Source organism: Mauremys reevesii, linkage group 23 (genome assembly GCF_016161935.1).
Source record: "Mauremys reevesii isolate NIE-2019 linkage group 23, ASM1616193v1, whole genome shotgun sequence".
Classification (NCBI taxonomy): domain Eukaryota; kingdom Metazoa; phylum Chordata; order Testudines; family Geoemydidae; genus Mauremys; species Mauremys reevesii.
The window spans coordinates 11409530-11425737 of record NC_052645.1 but is presented as its reverse complement, the minus strand read 5'-3'; the positions used below and the strand labels follow the sequence as shown (position 1 = coordinate 11425737).

General features: G+C 52.3%; 1 protein-coding gene across 3 annotated transcripts in view; it reads left to right on the top strand.

Annotated features, from left to right (window-relative positions):
* The window catches only part of PTPRU (protein tyrosine phosphatase receptor type U), a 327477-nt gene that overhangs the window by 16794 nt on the left and 294475 nt on the right, over window positions 1-16208 (top strand). For all 3 annotated transcript variants that reach the window (XM_039511303.1, XM_039511302.1, XM_039511300.1), the window contains exons 2-3: window positions 5404-5498; window positions 9911-10071. In XM_039511303.1, the coding sequence (XP_039367237.1) occupies window positions 5404-5498; window positions 9911-10071 (256 nt within the window). The remainder of the gene's footprint in view (window positions 1-5403; window positions 5499-9910; window positions 10072-16208) is intronic.

Below are 16208 nucleotides of genomic sequence, written 5' to 3'. Positions count from 1 at the left end.
CCACTACTGCAGTCGGTGTAATGTCTTGCAGTTCTGATTTACACCCCTTTGCGCTGGTGTAAATGGCAACGCAAGGTGCAGTGAAGCGGTGAATTGGTCCCTAAGTGGGTGTCAAACTGGTCTGCAGGGGCAGCCATATACTCTGGCAGGCTGAGATTTTACAAAATGTGCAACTCCTGCTAATCCCGTGGGAAACTGGGCTTCTAATTCCTCCAGGCAGCTTGGAAAACCTCTGGGGTAAATGCCCACAGCCAATTCTGCCTCTGCTGCAGTTAATTGTGGATGCAAAATTGTCCCCTTGAAATTGGTGCCAGTACAAAATATCAACCGCCTGCTGTCTGCCCTCCTGCACCATTCCAGAGCCACTTATATGGGCATCATTCTGGCACATCTTTCCCGGTTGCCAGGAGATTGAGCCTCCAAAAGTTCTCTACAAACAACTCATGGGTGGGGAATTAAGACGACGGTGGTATGGTCCAGTTTCCCACAGATGTAACTCCACTGATTCCACTGGAGTTCTGCCAGAATAAAACCGGAGCAGTGCAATAGCAAATCCAGCTCATGGAATTTAAATAACTCTCCAGCCCTTCTCCTGGGGGCTTTCCCACATTCTTTGCCTTGCACAGGAATGCAGGAGGCTCCAGAAATTTAGAGGCATGAAAGCAGAAGAGAAATTTCATTCTTTCAGGCTACAATAACTTATGTAATGGCCATGATTACTTGTGGTGGCACAGCACTGAAAGGGGCTCCCGACCACTTGTGGGTGGACAGTAAGGAAGAGAGTGGTCAGATGAGATAATCTAGCCCGTCTGTTAAAAAGGAAAAGGATTTTTGGCATTAGCAAAAGGCAGGTGATTTGAGAAAATAGCCGAGTCCTATTAGAGATAAAAATCTGGATGGCATCGTAATAGAGAATAAAAATATATATATATATAGAGAGAGAGAGAGAGAAAGATAAAGAGCCTGGGATAAAGGAAAAAGGGGGAAATGCAGAAGATAAAGATTATGGGACTTAAATTGCTTAAATTCTTCTAAAGCTACGCAGGCGACAGTGTGATACTGAGCAGGATAATTTCCTGGTGGCTTTGTAAGATGTTATGATGATTGAGGAAAGTGACCATAAAAATGGAAGAGGGTGGCCAATATATCAGCTCAGGAAAGGAGACAAAGTGAACCAGAATTAGTCTGTCATTTTGTGGTGCTCAGAGCTGGGGTGGGGAGGGGTGGATAAACCCCCAGCTTGTGTGTGTGTGTGTTGAGGGGGGCTGTTCTTCTTCAGGGACAGAACATTGTTCTGCAGGAGATGCGTGAAATAGGCAAAACTCGAGGCTGAAAAAGTTCAGCTTCAAATGGGTTGAAAGTTTGCAGCCCTCTGTGTTCTTTAAGGGAGCTGGCATGGTCTGGGGCCAATGATCACTACTGCTTAACATCTGAAGCTTGGCTGAGAGAGAGGGAAAGGTGATCGTATCTGATTTTAATCCTCCTGGAGCAGGGAGTGAGTCTTGTTGTCCGGTCTGTAGCAGGGCAGTCTGCTGGTTAAAGTATGGGGCCATTAAACAGGAGGCTTTGGTTTGGGGCTGTGAAGCAGGCTGCACTCTGCCTCAGTTTTTCTCTCTGTAAAATGGGATAATATTCATCTGCCTACTTCCCTGTGGGACTGTGAGATTAGATTGTTCTTTCTTGGAGATCCTCAGATGGGAGGTTTTAGAGAACGATAAAGTCTGGATATAGCAGAACTGCTTGGAAAATGGATGTTTATTCCACTGGGAAATTTGGCCTTTTCATGGAAAAAAAGCCCTGCTGAAAACTGTTTTTAATGTTTGTCAGAAATCTTTTTTATGATACTGTCTGTGAAAATGTTTGTTTAGTCAGAAAACCAACGTTCAAACAGCCGTGATATGGATTTAAATCCAGGTCGGAAGCCTTTCTGTAGGAGTGCTCTGGCTCGGTCATGAGATGTGAACTTAATACTGGAGTCACTGGACGACATTCTCTGGCTGGTGCTATGGAGGGGGATCACACTCGATGATTGTAATAGCCAATTCTGGCCTTAGAATCTATCAGTAAAATTGTGGCTCGTTGAAACCAATAGAATTTTCCCCACTGATTTCAGTGTGGCCAGAATTTCACCCAATGAATCTATATACAGGACTTTGTAATACTGTACATCAGCCCTGTATGGCTACTGTTATCAGGGTCATGATATGTATCATACATATAAACGAACTCCACAGTAGCATTATTGCAACTGTAGTGTTTGGGATCGTGACAATGGGATATTGTAGTATATTTTTCATTATTTAGTACTCACACACACAAATATATGTCCACCCTCTATGAATATTATAATTCTCTGGTTAGGATGTGTACCACTACCCCATGATGGAGTTAGAACTGCTCATCTGTGCATCATATGCCCTGTACTGCTAACAGCTAATGAGGATTCTCTTTTAGTTCTGGCAGGGGCCTGTGCTCTTCGAGCAAAAGGATCTGAGTTCTATCCTCGCTGCTGCTGTGAAGTTGTGGGCAACTCGGGGGTGCAGGCTAGCATTGGTATTTGATCCCATGGAAGCTGTGATGGGAAAGAGAGAGGTGATTTCTCCAGTCCCTTCAAGGTGAGAATCTCTGGCCAGCCTGATGCGTAGGCAGCAGGGCCCTGGAGTGGTGACAGTGCATTTTATTCATCAGGCTTCCAAGCAACAAACACTGCCTACCCGTTGTAACTGTGTAAATGAAGTGAGACAGGACGATGCCAGGCAAGCTCAGCTGCTCAACAAACGTGTGTCTGTTTGCAAAGAAGCCTCTAAAATGCGCTGAGCCCAGTTCACCCTTGGTGTCCCTTTGTTGGCCCTGGCAGAGTGTCACCAGGGAGGGATTTATCCCCCTGCCTCTTACTTTTCAGGCTGCCCTTGTGTCTCATAGCAGGTGGGTGAAGGGATGCAGCAGGGAATACGCTACGGTCAAAGCACAGGGGTGGCCATGGGCCCTGAATGAGTTAGTTGGTACAACTCTAAAGGAACCCATGTGAGGGGCTTTCCCCATTTCAGGGAGTGATGCTCCCCCTGTGCTTGTTGGCAGACTAAAATCCACGTGGGAGTCTAAGACCAGGAGAAACTTGCCTGAACCCCCTGATTTTAAACCTGCTAAAAAGAGAATCTCATTAGTTACATGAGATACCAGTTCTCATGCTTCAGGGCATGTGCCAACCACTAATTGGCTGGGGTCAGGAAGACACTGATCCAGCCCTATGCTCTAGAACCTTATGTGGCCGGGGAATTGCTGTCCCCTATGACCAAAGGGCCCAGGGGAGTGACGAATGCTGTGGTCTCCATTTGGATTCTGAGCACTGAAGTGTTCAGAGACCATAGGGATGGGTGAGCTGATAAAAATCCCGTCAGGCATCCCATGACTGCGTAAGACCCCTTGTTTGGCGGAACCCCCTCCCCACTGCCAGCACGGTACTTAGGTGACAAGTGCAGGCACTGGCGCCCTGCAAGGGAAAAAGATGCCAACCTGAGCAGCTGGTGACGGGAGCAGGAAGAGGGACGTCATCTCCTGGGGCCTTGGAAAGAGATGTCTGCGGTGTTGTTTGCCCAGCATCACGGAGGAGAGGTTGCCCGTCTTGCCCGGGGGCCAGCGGAGGGTTTCCCCGGCTGTGTATTTCCCTACTGGTTTGTCCAGTGTTAAGTGACTCATGCTACCGGGCTTCCCAATTCCCTTCTATCTATCATAGGTGCTCACTCAGTTCCCCTTCCCCTACCACCTCCCAACCTTCAGTGCATTTCTCTTCACAGCGTGCATTACCCCCATTTCAAATATGGGAAACTGAGGCACAGAGCCCAAAGCCTTGGCCTGGCCCACACTTAAAAATTAGATCAACCTAGCTATGTCACTCAGCGTGTGAAAAATAGCGTGCCCTGAGTGCCCAGAATTCTTCCATCAACCTAGCTACCACTTTTCGGATTAACCGGATCGACAGACAACCCCTTCTGTAGGCTTCCAGCTACGCTGCAGCACTGTAGCTGAGCTACTGTAGCATAGACATGCCCCTTGTCTACACTTGAAAAGTTTTGCTGGCATAACTGTACTGGCAGAGATATACCAGCAAAGCCTCCTAGTGTAGACCCAGTTTATGCTGGCATAAAATTGCTTCTACTGGCAGAGCTTGCACCTGTTCTCTGAGAGACATGAGCTATACCAGCAGAAGCACTTTATTGCTCGTATATGTGTGTCTACACTAGGATTTATACAGCGTAGCTACGTTTTTGTTTTAAAATAACATCTGGAACCAGCCAGGCACAAGGAGTCAGTGGAAGAGCCAGGCCTTGAACTCTCAGCTCATCCGTTGCAGGTCTGTGCGCCAATCACTGGAGCATCCTTCCCCTGTTCTCCTGGGAGAGGCTGCCAGGTTTGCCTGAAGCTGCAGTCCTTCCTTTGAGCCCTGCATTTCAGCCTGGAGGGGCTGATCCCATAATGGCATCTCAGTGTGAACGGGCTTCTTAGGGCTTGGGAAACATTGGAATTTTCCTCCGTCCGGTTTCTGAGCAGGAGAAAGAGCAGGAGAGGAGGGGAAAGACCTGAACGTGGCAAAAGTGGATGGACTGTTTTAGAGGATTGGTGACAGGCTACAGAACATCTGGGTGGGTTGCCACCTCGAATCTAACCCCTTTCTGCGAGTTCTCCTCTGGTGCTGTTTGGTGGCCTGGTGTGAAAGGAGCTGGGTGGTCGCAGACCTCCGATCAGTGTGCAAGCACCCCGCTGGCTAAGACTCCTTGCTGGCAGTCTCATGAGAGAGGCCAAGACCAAAATAGGCCATATAGATTGGGATCCCTTTTCCGTCATGGTTTTTCCAAGGCGCGAGGGGAAGGCCTTCCGTGCCAGACTCCACTCTGCGGGGCTGTCGAACAAGCATGAAATCCAGCAGAAACTCACGAATGCGGCTGCTCTCCCAGCAGAGGAGGAGGGGCTTGTGGTTCAGGTGCTGTGAGGTTAATTCCTATCTCTGCCACAGACTCCCTGTGGGACCTTGGGCTAGTCACCTAGTCTCTCTGTGTGTCTCAGTTCCCCTGGCTATAAACTCTTATTACTCTGTTTGCCTGTCTCCTGCAGCGACTGTAAGCTGGAGAGTCTAAACTGTCTCAGCAGCCAGCACAATGCAGCCCTGATCTCAGCTGGGGCTGCTACTTGCTACTCTAATAATAATGAACCTCAAACGGCTGCTGATCCTTTGCAGCCTTGCAGGGAAGTACCTGCTGCACACCCTTCCCCCAGCTGGTACCGTCAGAGGTGTGTGTGTGTGTGTGTGTGTGGCTCCCTGCCCCCTCCTGGGATACTGACATGAAGCCCCAGATGCCTGGCTGGATCTCCCTGATAACCTGTTAGGATTGTTTTTGTGTTTTTCAGACAGCAAAATGGGAAATTACTCTGTTGGCACTAAAAGGGGTTCTTCTAAGTCTGCTGATAATTGGCACGAATCCCCCACCCTCCACAATTACCAGGTAAGATACTTCTCAGGTCATTTTTCTTTAAGCAGATCAGTACTACAGCTGGCATCTCTCCGGACACTCATGGGGAGAGCATGGGAGGAGAGGGGGCGGTACCTGGGCTCCCACTGCCGGGGGCTACCGTCTTGTCAGTGTCTAGTAACTGAACTGGCGTGGCACCAGTCAGTCTCTGGATGGGAGCTGCTGGACATGGACTGGGTGATCCAGTAGGTGCCGTTCTTCTCTCAGGGTCAAGATGCCCTCCCATGGTGTTAGGGGTGCTGTGCTCCTCAAGGGACCATGTTCTGACTGAGAGAGGTAAAACTAAGGCCTTGATCTGTCACTGAAGATCTCTTTAAAATAGGAGAGATGTTAGCTCTCAACGGGCTAGCCAGATCCCAGCTTCGGGAGTTGTATTCCACTTAGCTAGATTCCCTGGATGCAACATTCATTTCCGCTTCCTGCCCTAAAGTGCTGGCGTTCATGGGTGCAAACAGCTGCTGCGTTCCGCCCCAGAGGCTGCTGCATTCTGGTGATGGGGAAGTGATGTGCAAGCAACCTGCTCCTTGCTTGCAATTCTGCAGCACACCTTGGTGTCTGTGAAAGGCACCATCTAAATCAAGAACCGACTTGTGTGCATCTGCGGCAGGACCTAGAAATGCAGCTAAGGGGGAGGAGTAGATGGTTCAAGAGGTTGGGAGTGAGCTATGGAATCTTCCCACCTCCAGCTTCCCAAGGCAGCAGTGACTGACCACCAGGCTGTTCAGTGAGAGACGTGAAGGGGAGGCGGCTGGCAGACAAGGAGAGGCAGCTCAGACAGCCTCCTCTCACAGGCCTCTCTCTCGGCAGCGGCTGACCCCAAACGTGGCCACCACCACCGTTGCAACCCCAGACCTGCTCCGCTTTGCCCATGGCGGAGATGGGCGCAGAGCAGCCCTGTTCCTCCCACCCCTCTGGCACGCTGGGGATGTGGATCAGAGGGAACTCGGGTCTGAAACAGCTGAGGTCTGGTATTCGGCTCTGAATCCAGCTCAACTGAGGCTTGACAGAGGAGAGTTCACAATAATCCATCCTCCTGGGCCTGCCTCCCTTTCAAACCCTCGACCCCTGATCCTGGAGAGGGGTCTGAAAATGTCACGCTGGGGGCTTCCCCATCCCTGCCAGTGCACCTGCAGAGCACACTCCCTGGCATGTCCGGCTGAGCTCGTGCCCAGACGGGGGGGCTGCCAGCTGCCCCTCCCACCCCGCCAAACCTCCTGCAGGAGAGAAGCCCAGGGCCCTCCCCGCTCTATTGGCAGAGCCTCGGGTGGGGGGTGTCAGAGCAACCCAAACAGGGCCGGTGCTTAACCAACTGCCAGTGCCAGCCCGTCTCTGCAGCGGGCGGGCCGCTCCTGCGCGGCTGTACTTCATTTCGGGAGCTCTATAATCACACACCCTATCGTTGAAAACATTTATCCTTCGCATGGAAGTGACAGTTCCGGAGTCCAGACCATTTGCAATCACCCAGAGGCCTATATTTTTCCTGCAAATGACTATCCTTGAAGAGTGATTACTTCATTTTAACTCGATTGCTTTTCTTGGTGGCAGGAGCCGAACGTGCTGATGGCAGCAGGGACGAGGGGAGAAGATGTGTGTGTGTGGGGCGGGGGGTGGCAGTAAGAGAAGGAGAGACAGGGATGCGTTGCTGTTCTTTGCGGTGCTGATCCTAGGAGCTCGTTGATTTCAGGGGTGGCTGAAGGAACGAGGCATCAGGGAAAGACTCCATGAGGCGACGTGGTCTTTTCACCTGAGTGGGGAGTGCACAGCTCCTCCTCTGCTGTGTTGTCTGGCACTTCCCAGACACCCCATTCTCTCCCCAGGGATGCATGAAGGGAAACAAGGGGCCATCCCCGCGTGTGTTCAGATCCTGAGGATGCCTCCATGGCAATTTCAACAGGAGCCGGGCGCTGGAACTAGGGGCGTGGGAGCACCCCCTGGCTTGAAGTAGTAACAGCAACCAAAAGCATGGCTTCCAGCCTCGACAGTGGTCACAGTTTTGTTCCGTGGCTTTCAGCGTCCCCGCTATACACGTTGTTCCAGCGCCCCTGACAGGAGATGGGTTTCTTCCTCACTTCCAGGCCTGCACGGTTGCGTAGCGTTGCCCTGCGCTGTTAAACAGCTCCTGCGCTCCACCCCAGAGGCGGCTGCCTCCACAGTGGGTGAAATGATGGCTCTGTATACAAAACTTGGGCACCGCTTTGGGATGAAGGGACTCCGAGAAGTCTAATCACATCTCTAATGGTTATAACCAGGGCAGCTGGCAGAGCTGGGCAGGCTGGAGGGGTGCTTGGGAAACTCACGGGTGTGCGCAGAGGATGTCCCTTTCAAAAGCAAAGGTGCCAGTACAAAGCTGGTCCTGCGGGGAGCTACATGCAGGGAGCGGTTTGCCCAAGCCTCTGGGTGGGACAGCTAGCGGCGGGAAGCATCACGGCTTGGAGATGGATGCAGGGTTCCGCGCTGTCCCGGGCCCACGGCGTGGCACCCGCTGCCTTAGATTGCTGCACTTCCCCCATCCCATCGGGTGATTCCTCAGTTTCCCCACTCAGGGCTCAGAATACTCAGGGGGAGCCCAGCTCTTTCCTGCCCCCTCCAGGAGATACAAATCTATTGCAAGGGGGCATTGAAGTGGGAGATCCTGGCTGAGAAATCCCCACCTCGATGGCAGCCCGCCGCCTGGGCTGGGTTGTGGGGAGCAGTGGGGGGCTCCCGGGGCAGGGTGTGGGGAAAAAGGAACATTTAAAGGTCCAAGTGTGGCTGATGCGTTCAGTCTTTGCGAGTGCTCATCAGAGCCACGCTCTTTTTCTCAACATGCACCCAGCACAGCAGTAACCTCCCGGCTGCCGGCAGTACAGTCAGCAGGGATACAGCCGCAGCCAGCGAGCGCGGCATGCTGGGGGGAACCCCAGTGACCCCCCACCCGCAGATCACCATGGATCTGATCAGATAGTCAGCGGTTTGTTCTGACTCGGGCCAGCGGGCGCCCAGCTTCCCAGCCTGCTTCGTTACAGTTCAGGTTAATTAAAACGTTCATCTCGACAGGCCCACCGAGGGAAAGAATACAATTAAAAAATCCAGCACTTCATTAAACGGCATCCCAGCAGGAATTGCAGGGAGAGAGCTGCCACGTGCCGCTGCCACGTTTATTATAAAGGGGACGGAGCAGCACCGCAAGCCCCAAACGAAATTCGCCGGCTGCAAAGTCACAGCCGAGCGTCTAATTCTGGGGGTGTCCGCGCTGTCGTTAAATCCCTGCGGGGCTGCAGGCCGAGCTTTGGGATCCTCCCACCTCACAGGGTCCCAGAGCCCAGGCTCTAGGCCGAGCCCTGTCACAGGGGCGAAAGGAGGGAAATAAAGGGGGTCGGTTAGTGGGTTCCAGATGGGTGTAACGAGTCATAGATCCAGTCTGTGTCTGTTCACTCTAGCAAAGTTATGAATTTAAACTCCCAGGCTTGCCTTTTGAAGGCGTTGTGCAGGTTTCCTTTGAGAACGAGGACTGAAGGGTCAGGGGGAGGGATAGTCAGTGGTTTGAGCATTGGCCTGCTAAACCCAGGGCTGTGAGGTCAATCCTTGAGGGGACCATTTAGGGATCTGGAGCAAAAATGTGTCTGGGGATTGATCCTGCTTTGAAAGGGGGGTGGACTAGATACCTCCTGAGGTCCCTTCCAACCCTGATATGATACAGAGTGATCACATTGTGAGAAGCATTCACCCTCCAGTCTTAGGATGCCTTTATCTTTTATTCTTTTCCTGTGTGAGTTCATTCAAGAGCATAGTGACCGCCTGGTTTCACCCACATAGTTGTTATTGGGGCATTTAGTGCCCTGGATGAGGTACCCCATATGTTGTGATAGACGTGTGGGAGCCATGGATCTCGAAAGGTGTGTTGTTGGGGGTGTTGATCATTGTAGTAGTGGAGATACATCTGCAGGTTTTGCATCTGTTGTTTTGGCAGGTTCTGGTGCCGTCTCCTTGTCTGGGGAGAGTTTGCTTCTGATGAAGTTGGGGGGATTGTTTGAGGGCCAGAAGAGGGGGTTCAGGAAAGATTTCTTTCGGGATGGAGTCCCCATAGAGTATGGGTTGTAGTTGTTTGATGATATTCCATACAGGTTCCCGTGTGGGGTGGTAGGTGACAACTAGCGGTGTGCGGTCAGAGGGGGTTTTATTTCTGTCTTGAAGCTGGTTCTCTTGGGATATTTGGGTGGCCTGTTCCATCGATCTACTTCCTTGTTTGGTGAAGGCAGTTTTGAGTGTGTTAAGATGTATATCCCGGACTTTCGCCTCAGAGTGTCTGAGGGCCTGGCTTTACATAACAGATTTCTTGGTGTGTTTGGGGAGGTTACTGGACCTGTGAAGGTAGGTGTGGTGATCTGTGGTTTTCTTGTTTGTAGGGTTCCATTGCTGAAGCTGATCGTGATGTCCAGTAAGTCGATGCTGGTGTGGAAGTGTTCCAGAGAGAGTGTAACAGACAGGTGCCGGTTATGGAGGTTGTGGTGGAAATCTATGACGGAGTTTAGGTCATCTGTCCAGAAGACGAAAATATGTATCTCAGGTACATCATTGGTTTAGTGGAGCATTTGTCCAGAAATTCTTCTTCAAGGTGGCCCATGAAGAGGTTGGCATATTCGGGAGTCATCCTAGTACTCATGGCTGTTTGCACGGTTTGGACAAAGTGTTTGTTGTTGAATGTAAAATTGTTATGAGTGAGGATGAAATGGATGAGATTGGTGACGTGCTTGGGGTGGACCTCTGAGGTTTGTCCATTGTCTTGTAGACAACCAGTCCTTGTGAGGGATGTTGGTGTATAGGGAGGTGACATCCATGGTGGCAAGGATAGTGTTCTGAGAGAGGTTGTTAATGTTGCTGAGTTCCTGGAGGAAGTCGGTTGTGTCCTGGAGGAAGCAGGCCCTTTGTGTAGTGAGTGGTTTGAAGATGGTTTCTGTGAGTCCCGATATTCCTTCAGTAAGAGTGCTATGGCCAGATATGATGGATCTGCCTGGGTTCCCTTGTTTGTGTATCTCGGAAACCATGCAGAAGGCCCCTGGGGTAGGTTCATAGGGGATGAGGCTATAGAGTGTTTTCTTGTAGTGGTCTGAGGGAGGATTTGATGATATCCTTAAATTCCTGGGTGAATTGTGATGTGGGGTCTTCTTTGAGTTCTTTATAGTAGGTGGTGTTGGAGAGTTGTCGTCTGGCCTCGTTAACGTAGTCATCACAGTTGAGGACTGTGATGGCACCCCCTTTCTCCGCTGGTTTGTGGGTTATTCTAAGTACATTTCACAATTCTAAGTACAATTTTCTAATTACAGCCCTCTGCTCAGTTTTATAGCTGTAATAATAGAATATCCTTCTTTTCTCAGTTAGAAGAGGCAATAATATTCTATCTTCCAAATTGCTTTCATTTGTATCTATTATTCATGCGGTATTGTATTCTTTTTTTTTTTTTTTTAAGAAACCAATCCCATTCACTAAAATTACATTAGAATCAGCTTTCAGAGTAGCAGCCATGTTAGTCTGTATTTGCAAAAAGAACAGGAGTACTTGTGGCATCTTAGAGACTAACAAATCTATTTGAGCATAAGCTTTCCTGGGCTACAGCTCACTTCATCGGATGCATGCAGTGGAAAATACGGCTAGTGGCGTCAGACCCAACAAAGAAAGTAACAGAACGCCACTAGCTGTCACCTTCAGCCCCCAACTAAAACCTCTCCAGCATATCATCAAGGATCTACAACCTATCCTGAAGGACGATCCCTCACTCTCACAGATCCTGGGAGACAGGCCAGTCCTTGCTTACAGACAACCCCCTAACCTGAAGCAAATACTCACCAGCAACCACAGACGACACAACAAAAACACTAACCCAGGAACCTATCCTTGCAACAAAGCCCGATGCCAGCTCTGTCCACATATCTATTCAACTGACACCATCATAGGACCTAATCACATCAGCCACGCCATCAGGGGCTCGTTCACCTGCACATCTACCAATGTGATATATGCCATCATGTGCCAGCAATGCCCCTCTGCCTTGTACATTGGCCAAACCAGACAGTCTCTACGTAAAAGAATAAATGGACACAAATCAGACGGCAAGAATTATAACATTCAAAAACCGGTCGGAGAACACTTCAACCTCCCTGGTCACTCGATTACAGACTTAAAAGTCGCAATATTACAACAAAAAAACTTCAGAAACAGACTCCAAGGAGAGACTGCTGAATTGGAATTAATTTGCAAACTGGACGCCATTAAATTAGGCTTGAATAAAGACTGGGAGTGGATGGGTCATTACACAAAGTAAAACTATTTCCCCATGTTTATTTCCCCCCCTACAGTTACTCACACGTTCTTGTCAACTGCTGCAAATGGGCCATTTTGATTGCCACAACAAAAAGTTTTTTTTCTCTCCCGCTGGTAATAGTTCACCTTAACTGATCACTCTCCTTACAGTGTGTATGGTAACACCCATTGTTTCGTGTTCTCTGTGTGTGTATATATATCTTCCTACTGTATTTTCCACTCCATGCATCCAATGAGGTGGGTTTTAGCCCATGAAAGCTTATGCCCAAATGAATGTGTTAGTCTCTAAGGTGCCACAAGTACCTCTGTTCTTATGAAAAACAGCCACGCAGGCTGCCGAATGCATTGTGATTGGGACAAGTGACCTGGCCTCAGCCACCTGGTGGCAGTTAATTGTACTGCGCTTCCAAGCAGATGGCTTTATGGAGCACAATGCAAATCCAGGGGGGTTGCTTTCCCTTTACATATCTGGTCACGGGGCCGAGGCTACACCCCATGGTGCCCATAGGCAGGGCTGAAAGTAACTTAAAGGACTTACTGGTACACAGGGAGGCCGGGGTTCTGGGCAAGGTGGGAGGGGGGCGGCTCTGGGCCCCCAGAAGGGGTGGGGCCTTGGGCAGAAGGGGTCGGGCTGGGGCCAGAGTCCCCCAGCCAGCCCTTCAGTGCTGTCTGGCCTGCACCATCTGGGGCTGCGGCTGCGATTTTAAAGGGCCCGGGGCTCCCAGCTGCTGCTGATGCCGGGCCCCATTTGGCACCCCCCATCAGCGGCCCTGCCAGCGGCCCTGTGTACCAGCAGCCACTTTCTTACTGGTACGCTGGACCGGACCGGCTTACTGTGACCTCTGCCCATAGGGCAGACCAAAACTAGTGGGAATTCTAACTGGTTTATTTTTAATTCGTGCCTATTGGTTGCAGTTGGACAACTGGGTTTTACTGGGTCTTTTGGGGCTGCTGGTCAGTCAGCGGAAACCAGCACAAAGTAGCTGACAGTTCTAATGGAATCCACTGGAATGTAAGGAGCCGTATGCAGCTGGTGGCATCCTAAAAAGCATCCTCCGGGTCCCCCCCCCCTTACCAAAGGAGGGGGAAAAAAAGCAGTTAATTAGCTGCAGCTTTTCAGTGCTGGTGAATTTGACCAGCTAACAAATAGCGGGCGTCTGTCTGGGCATTTCTCTGAGAAGCCTGGAGAGATTAGGTGGCTGTCATGTTGCGAAGAAGCCCCTTGGTGGCTGCCTGAGTAACCTGGCCACAATAGCTGCCTGTATTATATATGCATAAAGGGCCTAGCTCTGTTCTCAGATACATAGGGGCTACTCCTGTTGTAGTCATCAATGGCACCTTTGTGACTGAGAAGAAAATTGGAGCCTGCGGCACCATTGGAATGCAGCCAGCTCTGGGGTGAAACATGACTCCCAGGTAACAGCACTCAACCGTAATTTAGGACAGGTAGAGAAACCGAATACGGCGTCCGGTTGAAACGAACGGGTTGTACGTGCTTGTCTCCCTTAGCAAATAAGACCGGTGTATTCTCTTCCCCAGAAGCCAGCGGAGACGAAGCTACAGCTGCTGGAGGGGCAGAACTGGGGAGTGGTGTCCCCTTGACGTGCACTCCCCCTTTTGCACGGTGTCGGGGCTCTGTGTCTGGGAGATGTCTGCCTTCCCAGGGATTTCCCCATGAATCTGGGGACAGACGTGTGTCCAGTGGGTTTCAACCCTTGGCAAGAGGGGAGCAGACTCCCCTGCTTCCTACTGCGCTTTCCCCCTCCTAGGGGATGGCTTTGTCCAAACTGTGTCTTATCACACTCCCGGGGCAGCTGCCTCAGCACAGGCTACAGCAAGTGGTAGGTGTTTATCGAGGGAATTACAGAACAGCCAGGAGCCAGAGCCACCTGGCTGCACCGAGGGCCTGATAGAGATGGAAGGGGATTCGTTGTCTTGCCTGTGGATTGTCTCCACTTCAGTCTGAGAAGCCAATATCGCACCCGGCCAGCTCATCGACCATCAGGAATTTAGTGTTGGAGTCACAGCCCCGGGGGACCAAAGCCCTCCCCCCCTGCACAGCACAGGGACAACACAACAGCAGGGCCTCAGCCCTGCCTCAAGGGCCACCCCGAGGGGTCGTTCCCTCCCCGTGACCCACTGGGCGCTCGGTCTCTCTGCCGACCCTGCGAGCGCCGCGGGGGTGAGGGTGGCTGTGAACTAGGCTGACATTCAGCAAACTCATTTCCCGGTGTTGCTACTGCCCTAAAACGGTGATCGGGAGACCAAATAGCCTGGGACAGGCTTGGGAGTGGGACGCAGGAGAACTGGGTTCTGTTCTTGGACCCACCACAGGCCTGCGGAATCACCGGCAGCAAATCGCTCCGCCGCACTTCCGTCCTGTGTCTATTTCGACTGACGCTCTCCAGGGCAGGGGCTGCCTCGCCCTGTGTATCTAGACAGCACCCAGCGCGGTGGAGGGCCGATCTCAGCTGGCCTGCAGGAGGGACTGGCCATCTGGTTCCCCTGCTCAGTTCTGAGCAGCCTGGGGGGGCTGGTCCCTTCTCCTGTAATGCAGCCCAGAGAGGGGAGAGCAGGGCCTGGCCAAGCACAACAGGGAACGCATCTAGGGACGCTCCTGGCCCTCGGGCTCTAACGCAGGGCTAGCGGGGAGGATGCTGGCCCCGGGCTTGCTCTTGGCAGAGCGCTCACAGCCACAGGGGGAGAGCTGAGCTCCCGTTCACCAGCACAGCGTGGGAGGACGAGGGAAAGCTCCGCAGAGGGGGGAAGCCAGGCAGTGCAGCCTGTCCCCAGCCGGGCTCCAGGCCAGGGCAGTCAGGAGTGAAATGGTGACCCTGGGGCGAAGGCAGGCCCAAGGTGCAGGGTATGGAGAGCCAGGCTCCAGACTGCGAGACAGGATCTGCCCTATGGTTGCTCCCCCAGGGTCGGTCGCAGTCCAGCTGCCCCTCCGTGGGTGGGGTTTCCTGTCGCCTTGCAGGACACTTGGGTGCCGAAGACTTTTAGGATCTTGGGAAAATCCGGTCGCTTGGTTGAGGTGCCAGTTCTGTCCCAATGACGTGGGCCGGGAGGGGCTCTGCCGAGTCAGGGGTGACCCCAACCAGCAGGCAAAGCTGAACTCGGCTCCGTGCTAGGCCAGGCGGCCGGAGAGACGCCTGAGCAGAGTCCAGGAGGAAACGTTTCTTCTGCTGGGGTTCTGGTAGAACCAGCCACGCGTCCCCAGGGCCCCCGAGGCAGTGCTAATGGCAAGGACTGGCTGCAGAGCCCATCAGCAAAAAGAAAAGGGGCGGAGTGCCACCCCTTGGAAAGGGCCACCCCAAGCACATACGTGGAGCTCTGGTGCCTAGAGCCGGCCTTGCCTGGGCCCCTTCCCTCTCCCCCACCCCCCGCAGGGTACCAGCAATTCCCATTCACGCCAGCAGGTGTCACTCTCATCCAGCCAGGGGGGATTTGGGGTGGGGGGAGTTGCACTTTCTGTCTCCCCATTGCCAGAGCGGGGAGCGGGCTGAGTGCCTGGCTTGCTATCATGTTTCCAGCCCCTGCTGGAGCCGAGTCTGCCTGGGGATACTGCACTGTCACCGGACCAGCAATCCGGTGTCACTTCTCCTCTCCATACCTCCACTTCTCCCTCTCTAAAATGGGGATAATAATATTCCCCTGCATCTGCACAGTGCTTTGAGGTCAAACAAGGACCTAGTCCCCTGAGAGATATCATTACCCCTGTTATATGGGCAGGGAAACTGAGGCACGGGGAGGGGACCCCTCTTGTCCAAGGCCACACAGCAAATCAGCAGCAGAGGCAGGATTAGAACACAGGAGCTCCCGCAGCCCAGCCCTGTACTCAGTCCTTGCCACTCACCTGGCCCATGTTGCCAGCTAGCATGTGCCTGTTACAACCCTTCCTTCCCATCCCCGCTGCTCGCTGCTGATTGCTTCCCTCCCGCGCTGGCAGAAAACTCACCCCCTGCCCGAGATGCATCAGAATGTAAATTGCAGCCCGTGTCAATTGGAATGATTTTTCCCTAACGTAGCACCAAGGAAGCCAATCCCTTCCCCATTGTTCTTCATGCTCTAATTGTTCGGTGGCATTTCTCGCTGCCTCGCTCGTGGCCCCGAGCTCGTCTTCGAGGAGAGGAGGCAAGCTCCAAAGCCGTCTGTGCATCCATCTAGCGCATCTGCCGGCCGAGCACCTTGGGCCCGTGGGGCTGAAACCATGGGGCCTGGGCAGAGAAGGGGCTGGGATGGTTCTAGAAACTTCCCCTCTGGTGTCTGGGGTGCTTTGGCATAGGCAGAACCACCTCGTTCTCCAGCTCCCCCAATTGGAGGGGTAGCTTCAGGGTGGCGTGAACACCCCAGCTGAGTGAGTGATCAGGCCATCCCGGGAGAGCA